The sequence below is a fragment of the Daktulosphaira vitifoliae genome, unplaced genomic scaffold (assembly GCF_025091365.1).
Source record: "Daktulosphaira vitifoliae isolate Bord-2020 unplaced genomic scaffold, ASM2509136v1 Scaffold_1, whole genome shotgun sequence".
In the NCBI taxonomy this organism is placed as follows: Eukaryota; Metazoa; Arthropoda; class Insecta; order Hemiptera; family Phylloxeridae; genus Daktulosphaira; species Daktulosphaira vitifoliae.
In genome coordinates this window covers 15,509,062-15,519,570 of record NW_026099572.1, presented here as the reverse complement: position 1 = coordinate 15,519,570, position 10,509 = coordinate 15,509,062, and the positions used below count along the sequence as shown (strand labels likewise).

General features: G+C 27.6%; 1 protein-coding gene across 3 annotated transcripts in view; it reads right to left on the bottom strand.

Moving 5' to 3' along the window:
* LOC126902587 (uncharacterized) overlaps window positions 1-10,509 on the bottom strand; it is a 185,327-nt gene that overhangs the window by 159,014 nt on the left and 15,804 nt on the right. For 2 of the 3 annotated variants that reach the window (XM_050680021.1, XM_050680010.1), the window contains 2 exons: window positions 3,915-4,119; window positions 1,498-1,916 (listed from right to left, as the gene is read on the bottom strand). The exons of the other annotated variant lie outside the window; for it this stretch is intronic. In XM_050680021.1, coding sequence (XP_050535978.1) covers window positions 1,793-1,916; window positions 3,915-4,119 — 329 coding nt within the window. In that variant the 3' untranslated portion in view covers window positions 1,498-1,792. Of the gene's footprint in view, window positions 1-1,497; window positions 1,917-3,914; window positions 4,120-10,509 lie in introns of those variants that run through there. 3 annotated transcript variants of the gene reach the window in all.

Below are 10,509 nucleotides of genomic sequence, written 5' to 3'. Positions count from 1 at the left end.
TTTTTTTTTTTTGATTTAGAAATCCCTAGTGATTCAGAATGTGCTGTATGTCCAGAATGTATGAGAGCATTTCACACTAAATTAATAAAAAATTGACTACAGTATATATTATTTTGTTAAATACTTTTAAAATATGTTATAAAACTTATATTCAGTTAAAAAACTGAAGTTATCAGAAGTCTGAAATTTAAGAAAAATACCTAGTCTTATTTATAATTTTTTAAATATTATTTGTTTATTATTATTCAATATTGATCTTTTAAAATTTGTTTTATTATATATATTCTATGAACTTAATTTTATGATTATAATTTATGAAGTTTTTCTAAAAGTTGATGTTTGTAATTTTTTTCTATTTAATATAAAATAAAGTATGTTAGATAAAATTAAATAATATGAATATTTTTTTTTTCAAATATTGCACGACGGTATCATATGATATCATATACTAAAACCTTATTTTTAGTAAGTCAAAATCAAAAAAAAAAAAATTATTTTTTATTTTTACATATACCATAAGATAATTATCTATTTGATTTGCAATTTAAATATTTTATTATTAAGGAAAAAAATCTCGCGCATGAAGAGGTTAAAATTCGAGAAAATCGTTCTCTTCATTCTAGTCATTTTTTTTATAAATATTACAATTTTTTATATTTTTATATTCTAAACTCCTATTTTATGCGTGAAAAAATACAAGAAAAGTATTTAATCGTGTTCATTAAATTTTTTTTCATATTTATAACTACAATTTTCCTGATTTTTTTGGTTTTTTGAGATTTTTTTTTATTTTAAAACGTTAATGGGACAAGAAACTTCAGATTCAAATTCAGTGGAATAAAATACATAAAAATCATACTCAATCTGAATCCAAAAAATTGTTTTCATCTCGATAAATTCGATTTTTCATGATTTATTGCAATTTTTGGGTTTTTTTGCTATTTTTCAAATGTTGACGACTCAACAGGCTAATTAACGTTCAGATTCGGTTTCAGTAAATTAAAATACATGAAAATCATACTTGATCAGGGTCCACAAAATTTTTTTCATCGCTTTGATTGCAGTTTTTTGCAATTTTTTGCCAATTTTTTGGTTTTTTGCATTTTACTCAAATCTGAAGGGTGACCGGGCCAAACGGACTTCAAATTCGGATTCAACGGGTCAAAATACATGTCTGTAGGTGGGTCCGGTCAAAAGTACAGACAATTTTTTTTTTTGTGTGCCGGTGTAATTTATAATCATTTGACATCGTATTGTTAATAAAAATTAATACCAGTGAGAGCTAAGAAAAAGTAGCGATAGACACAAAAAATAAATAATTCAATAATACATCACAGTAAAAAAATACCTCCTCAGTGTTCCACCAATTCTAAAAAAATTTGTTTTCCTTATATTTAATATCAAACCAAACTAGTTGTCTTTAATATTACATATGTTATACATATAAATGTATATTTAAATGCAGTTATTATAACTTTGAAATTAAAATAAACAATATATTACAATAAGTTTTATTTCATTTTCGTATAACACTATTACAATTTTTACGTAACTATAAGTGACATACAGTATCTGCAGTAACTCTATACATGTATACACATAAAATCAACAAGCATGTTAAAAAAAATCTTTACAGTTAAATTCAAAAATATTGTATAACAAATAATAACAAAAAAAATGATGTGAAATTGTCTTTTGAAAATTTTTACATGGTAATATTTGTGATCAATAATTTAACTTTATATAGTACAAAGATTTTAAAGAACTTCTGAACCATAAATAAAATTAAAATTTAGTCATCACTTTCTTCTCCACGATCACTTATTTTAAACTTATCAATATCCTTAATGAATATCGATTGTTTTGTAAGAGGTACAAAATGTATCTTTTGTGCTAACATATCCTCATATTCTTGTCTAAATTCATTAGAAATAATTTAAGTTCATTAATATAGTTTATAATAGCTCTATTATAAAAAAAAATTAAGCACAGTGGGGTGGCGGCACAGTGGGGTGGTGGCACAGTGGGGTCATGGTATAGTTGGGTTCAGTATGGATGATATCTGACAGTGATTAAAATCACTATCATAAAAAAGGCTTCGATGCAAATCTGTAGATAGTGTTTAATTAAAAAAAAAAATTTGTTAAAATAGCATATTTTTAATATGGTAGCCATTTGCGCATAGAAGATAGGTCGTCGGGACAAATTTTTTTTTCATTTTATAGTACATAAAATAAACTTTAATTTGATGTATGTTTAAAGGACGCAGTATTTGCGGAACATTTTCAAAAATTAAGTTGAAAAAGTTAGTTTTTGTAAAAAAGTTGCTAATTTAAATCCCCCCCAATGAGTAGGTTAAGTGTTAGATTTTCAAAAAATGATATCAAATGAAAGGGAAATATCTAAGGTTTTAGTATAAAAAAAAATTATGTTGATTTGTTTATTTTTGAAAAAGTTATGGAAGTTTTAAGAAAAAAAAGTAAAAAAAATGACAAAATTTACCGATTTTTAAATTTGTAATTGTTTTGGATATTTCCCCCATTTGCGGGAAACGAGAGAAAATTTTTTAATTTTTAAGGGTAATGTCTTCAACTAGATACAATTTGTGATCTTTTGACGTATTGTTGAAAGAAATCGGTCCAGTGAGAGCTAAGAAAAAGTGGCAACAGACACAAAAAAAAAAAAACACACATCATAGTAAAACTTATACTTCTCAGCTTCGCATCGAAGCTAAAATACTTTGAATGTTTTGCATATTAGAACATAATATGTAACTTATATATATATTAAGGTGGATAAAAATAAATCGATCTCCGAAATTTTAATAAACCATTTTAACTTTATTATATACACTATATACAAAATGCCTATTTTAATAGGCATTTGGGAAGATTTAAGATTTTTTAAAAAAAATTTTCTGGTGTCTCAACATGTTATTAGTATTTTGACCAAAGTTATCCCCAAAAAAAAAACAAAAAACTGCCTCTGTTATTCAATTTTTGGTGAAATATTAAGATTAAAATTTTGAAACTAAGAAATTTGTATTTTACAGTGAAATTCAAACTATTTTAATATACTAATCTTAATATTTGGCCAAAAATTGAATAACAGAGTCCGTTTTTGGGGGATAATTTTGGTCAAAATACTAATAACACGTTGAGACATCAGAAATTTTTTTTTTAAAAATCTTAAATTTTCCCAAATGCCTATTTTAATGTATATAATAAAATTAAAATGGTTTTCATTAAAAATTCGGAGATCGATTTATTTTGATTCGTCCTAATAAACTTACATGTATATATATATATATATATATATATATATATCAATAGATGATATATCAATAAAAATAATATTTTGTTCGTAAAAGTCAATATTTTATTCTATCTAAACTTGTTAGAATTAGTGATTATTTTTTTATTCAACTACAATTATTATACATCCAGAGAAAAACCTCGATCTATATAATAAATCATTGTTCAATTTGTTAAATATATCATTACTATTGAATCTATGATATATTTATCATATGATAATTTTTTTTCTTGTCTTGAACAATAATTATTCATAAGAATAATTATTTTGTTCGTATTAATAAAACATTATCATAAACCCTTGATAAAATTTCTCTATCAAAATTGATTGAGGTTTTTCTTTGGGTGTACTATTATTATACTCAATTTGTAAGCTTTTTAAATTTCAATAGTTATTTAAGATAAAATTATTATTTATTACTCTAACACGGTATCAATACCATTATATAACTCAGCTAAAAAATACAGTTGAATATATGTATAATAAAAATTATAAAAAAAAAATAGCAAACTCAAGTACATATATAAATATTGACATAATTAAGTACAATCTATTTTAAAAAATAATTTTATTAAATACTGTACAGAATAATACATTACTCTGTTAGTTTGCCACTAGCTTCAGCTAGTTTATAACATTGAAAGCAGTATATTCCATTTTTATTTATTTTAAATGGGAGTTTATCATTTTGCTTTAATAAATAGTTGTTATAACAGCTCTCACAATATAAGTGTCCACATGGAATTGTATACATAATCAGAGGTAATTTTTCAAAACAAAGGGGACATTCGTCTGCAGCTGAACCTTTTAATGAACATTAAAAAATAAAATAAAAATATGGTATATAAAATCTTTTTTAATTTTATATCTTGATAAATAAAACTTTATTATTAAGTTTTCATTAATTAAAGATTGAGTAAATAAATTTTGCTATTATTTAAAATTATTTAGGTACAAAAAATAATATCGGTAATATAAAAGTAGGTTTCATCATAAGATCTTATCATTCTAAGAAAACGTAATATAAATTAAAGTAGGAATATTTTATTTTAATCCTGAATAGAAGGATTTTTGAATATATTTCAATAATTTGCATTTAATTGTTCTAATTGAAAATTCTAGTATTCTTTATTGATAAATAGAGTTTGGAATTATATGTAATTATAAATTTTGTTAAGTTATTCTGAACACACCAACAGCCAGTAATTTTATTTAGTTCATAATTAATTGAGTTAGTTATGATAAACTCTAGAGGTATATTTAAGATTTGCTTCCCTTATTTATAATATTTTATGTTTATAATATATGCATTCTTATGGAAAATTCATATAATCCAATAATATATCCCTTAAAATATAATGTCCAGGACAATTGTTCCTACCCTTTAAATACGCCACTGTATCATGCGGTCTCTTCTTCTTCTTCCTCGCCTTAATCCCAACTACATGAGATCGGCCACCTTTATCCTAAACTTCCACTTGATACGATCTCCCACATCATATATGCTTACATCAGCTGTCATCATATCGCATTCAATAGCATCTCTCCATATCTTTTTTGGTCTTTCTCTTCCTCTTCTTCCTTCAACATTCATTTCTATAACTGTTCTTACAGCTTCCGATTCCTCTCTCCACATAACGTGACCAAACCATCTAAGTCTATTTTCTCTCATCTTATCCACGATTGACGCTACACCTATACTCCCTCTTATATACTTGTTCCTTATTCTATCTTCTCTAGCCACTTTACTCATCCATCTCAGCATTTTCATCTCTGCTACAATCATTCTCTGCTCTACTTTCTTATTAACCACTCAACACTCAGTATCATACATCATAGCTGGCCTCGCTACATTATTGTAGAATTTACCTTTCAGCTTCATTGGAATTCTTTTATCGCATAAGACGCCAGACACTTTTTTCACTTCAACCACCCGCACTTAATTCTGTGTCTTATATCCTCGACAATACCACCGCTCTTTGGCATAAATGACCTTAAATACTTAAACATTCACCTCTCCAATCACGTTCTCGCCTATTGTCACTGACCTTCTCATTTTACCCACTTCGTGTTCATCTTTGTCAAACTCGTACTCTATATACTCTGTCTTACTTTTACTTATTCTTAAACATTTTTCTTCAAGAGGTGATCTCCACACCTTTAGTCTTTAATTAATTTCCTCCCTATTTTCTCTTACTAACACTATATCGTCAGCAAAAACATGCACCACGACACCTATCCTTGTATTTCTTTAGTAATTTTATCCTTCACTATAGAGAATAGTTAACGTCTTCAAGCAAAACCTTGTTGCATTCCTACTCTTACCCGAAAACCTTCTGTTACTCCTCCTACCCTTTTTACCCTGGTAAAATTTGCCATTATACATATCTTCAATTATATTAATAGGTACATTAATATAATATTAATTTCCTCCCTATTTTACCTTAAAACCTTCTTTTACTCCTTCTACACTTTTTACCTTGGTACAAGTGCCATTATACATATCTTCTATTATATTAATGTACCTATTCGGGACTCCTTTTCTCATTAATGCCCACTTTAAAACCTCTCTCAGTACTCTGTCATACGCTTTCTCCAAATCTATAAATACCATACAAGCCTTATCTTCGTTTCTCTAAACTTTTCTATTAGTTGCCTCACACAAAATAATGGCTCTATTGTTTACGTATCAGGCATAAATCCAAAGTGGTTTTTAGATATTGATGTCTCATTTCTTATTTTCTTATCTATTGTAATATTATATTATTACTTATAATATTAAAATATTATATTATGTTATCTTTTGTACATGTATATCATATATTATGAATTCACAAGATCACCAAAACAGGGTTCCCTTATTTAAAACTTAAAATAATCAATAAATTAGGCAATTAAATCTGATTATCGTACAGATTCAAAGTCACGCCCATGTGTGGGTTTTCAATTAAGTCCAGCCAATCACATTTAACTATTAATTAAGATCTACAGTTTCTAAGATCACACTAGAGATCGCTACACGACCCTCGTCTACTATAAAAACCCATTTTTTCCTATTAAAATCAGTTATTTCGGCGATTTTAAATTACACAAAATCTGCGACACTCTACTCAAGATTCTTACTCTCTGGGACTTAGTCGATTTTTTAATTTATTTGGACTTATTTTTCTTAAAAAAAAAACTAAATGACACTTAGAGATTTTAAAGAGAATTTTTTTTTGGTGAATCTTTTAATTTAATTTAATTTGTTCATTAAATAATAATGTTTTATTTTTTATTGGAAATAAATGCTAATTAATATTTTAAAACAAAACATTTTTTTTTTTATATATATATATAATAAAATTGAATCAACTCTAATTTTCTCAGTTAATGATAAATATGTATTACATGACTAAGTGTATTGCAACTCTATACTTATTGGGTAGCTAATCTTTTGTGGTTTAATGTCTTTGTTTTAACGAACATCGCGCCGGCAGACAGCACAGAGAAACTTACAAATATATATTTTAGTGTTTAATTTTTGTCTTCGTGATTATTGTGCCGCATCCTTTCAAGGTGCTTTATTTTAGCACCGGGACACATTGGGCCACCACAATTCCGCCTTGACAAATCTTTTACATAGATATAAATATTTCTGAATCTTGTTTTGGCCAGGCCAGAGGAAAATTTAAGAAATATTGGTGTCGATCTCTCAATAAAATATAATCTCTCAAACAATATACTCATTCTACAAAGTCAACTAAAGATACATTATTTGATTATAATNCAATTAAGAATACGTTATTTGATTATAATTATAAAATAATATAGAGTGTATAGAATCTCCTGCATATAATAATGCAGTCATAGATTTTGTGTGACGGTTTCGCATTATTTATAATTAAACGCTTTATTCTCAAACGGTCATATTTACTATCGAACTCGTAGTGTACAACGTGTGAAATACAGTGTGAACTCATAATCAACAATGGATTGTTTAAAATAAGCATCACATTACGTGGGATACGAAGTAAGTACAAACTTAAATTCCCGCTTTCAAATTATAAATACTCTATTGCGTAATAAACCATTAAGATAAGTAATAAAGTCTTGTAGGATAATTGATTTCATTCATTCAATATTGTTCAGCCCCGAGATCAGTTCATTATTTTTGTCACAACATTTGTGTACATTTTTATTTATTTGATCATTACCCTCATGTATTTAAACTCTGTTTATTCACCCCTCTAAATTCTTCTTTATTCATATCATTATATTCTTTGCACCCTTACATATCTTGCCACATTTAAACATGTGTTACTCCGCCATTTATTATCTTATTTAATAATTTTTATTATTATTCGGCGTATACATACGCTATATTATATCTTTAGTCTGACTAAGAATCAACCCTTAGATTTTCTTTTGGTACAATATAAGCATTCACACCTTCAATATTAAAATCCACATCACCACCATTTTTATCCTCCATTATTCATTCCCCATAAANACCATTTTTATCCTCCATCATTCATTCCCCATAAAACTACCTACCTTTTACATTTCTTTTACTTTTCTTTTTTTTTCTTTTTGGTTTATTACACTATTACTTTATACCTCTATAATTTCTACACTCCTGTATTTCACCTTTACCTTTAAATAACGGCACCACAATACTATTCCTCCAATCTTTTGGAATTTTCCCTTCTAATAAGATTTTATTTAAAAGTTCCTTCAACCACCTTATGCCAACACCACCTAATATTTTTCATACTTATACTGGCACTTCATCTGGTCCTCTTTCTTACAAACTAAATCTACCAGTCCCTCATTCCACGTGATATCCTCTAATGTATCTTTTGGGTACTCCTCATTCAGTAATTTTTCAAAATCCTCTTTCCACCTTTTTTCACATCAACATCACTCAAAAATACCTTATTATCAACACTTTTTATACACCTTAAATAATGATAATCTTTGGACCTTGTAACGTAATAAAATGTTCATGAGTATAAGATCACAGGTAACTGTATTCAAACAGTGCGCGTCATACATGCGTAGGTTCAGTGTTACACATACACACATAATTATTTATTAAATTGATATATGTTTCCTACCACCTGTGATTCTCATCTTAAATACCATAATAATGAACACACCGTCAAGTACCTTCTCCCGTTTGATCAAGCCGGTATAAAAAAAAAATCATAGTTATCTTCAAAAAAATCGCTTTCTTCATCATCGTCTCAGCATGTTTTTTAACGTTTTTTTTTTTTACAAATCCACGATGGAAGAGTAAATCAATTAATTTGGCTTGGCCATGTTTATGACACTACCTCACAATTATCTGGACTTGGACATCTCAACAAATTTTAATGTGGTATATTTCTGTTTTCTCTTTTATATTCTTTTGCTGTGCGCAGCTTTATACATGAACTTTTATTTGTTTTGGTTATTTGACCATTTTAACATTTTTATTTTATATATAGATGTACGGTTATATTTATGTAAAATGGTTAATGTCGTATAATTCTGTATTTCTATGTTTCTTTGTTCCATGAACTGACAGTATCTTCGGGTGTGGTTAGGGTGGACATGGTGTACATCTCATTGGGCTCTCTATATTTATGTAGAGGATACCCATTGACGTTGGTGACATGTCCACTATACCCTAACCCATGTGACAGATCTGTCATGCTCGTGGTTCCTCTTTATTCTATTCTAATTGCCAGTTATTTAATAATAATAATATACAGTTAATCTTCATTAAATTATAGCTGTGATGACATTTACCCGGAGTTTCTTAAACACTGTAGTCCAAATACAATAAAATGGCTCTCGGAATATTTTACGGACATCCTACACACTGAACGATTCCCAAAATGTTTTAAACAAACCAAAGTGTTGTCAGTTCTAAAACCAGATAAGCCAGACGACGATATTAAGAATTATAGACAAATCTCACTGTTAAGCACATGTTATTTATAAAGATTAATATATAATCGCTTTTGAGAAGATATTGATAAGACTATTCCACAAAAACATGCAGATTTCCGTCGACACAGAAATTGAATATAATAATAAGCAAAAAACTGTCGTGGCTTTTATTGAACTATCATCTGTATATGGGTCATTCCATTTTAAATCACCAAATGTGTGCGTGGCTATAGTTCAAAATTTTTTGAAATCTTTTTCATAGACTTTTTAAAGAAACTTTAGTGATGTACTTTTAACCCATATCATATTTGAATCGATTTATAATTTTTTTTGTATCGTTTTACGATCTTATACACGCACGGTTTGCCGAAAATAACCAACTTTATCATGACATTATTCGAAATAAACTAAACAAATTTTTTTCAAATTTACATAGTACTTACCTTTAGACAATTAAAATGTCTGGTGAAAATTTGATGGTGGAAAAATAATTTTAACACTACTTATAGAATTTACAAAATTTTCAATTTTCAATAGGTATGTTTGTGGAAATTCCGCAGATTACGTAATTTTTATTTATTGTATTTATTCTGCGTTCTTTACTAGATTAAGTTTTTGGGACTGATAACAAAATCCTAGGAGCAATGGCTAAGTTCATAAGAGCTCTATTACTTTTCTTTATAAAGTTAAGTACAGCAATAGATATTATTGATTCTTTGATTGCATTTTGATAAATTAAGAATTTTTCATATAAATCAGTTGCACAAAAATCTTTTTCATCTTCAGATTGTAGATGTAATGCCAAATCCATACTATTAGATCGCAGTTGCTCTTTATTTTTAAATAATGGCGATTATTTGAACTTTCAATTTAGCTGTATTAAATTCAGTTAACTAAACTAAACAGCATTAGAGCAGATCATGGTAGACGTGGTCACATGATGCAAAAAGTTGGAACTGCGTGATCACAATGCAAATGACAGTGTACACGAATCTCAGACGACTAGTCACATTATTAACGAATGATCATTGCGAGATTTCACCGGTATCATACAAGATAAATATCAAGTGAGTTAAGAAACAATTAAATTGATTGAGGATCTGGATGTTATATTATAACTTTAATTGACAAAAATATTTAACTACCTTAACTACAACGACCTTTTGTTTTATTCACTTATTTTAGCTTCGATGCGAAGCGGCGAAGGTATTAATTTTACTATGATGTGTTTTTTTTTTTTTTTTTTTTTTTTTTTTTTTTTTTTCCCCTTTTTTT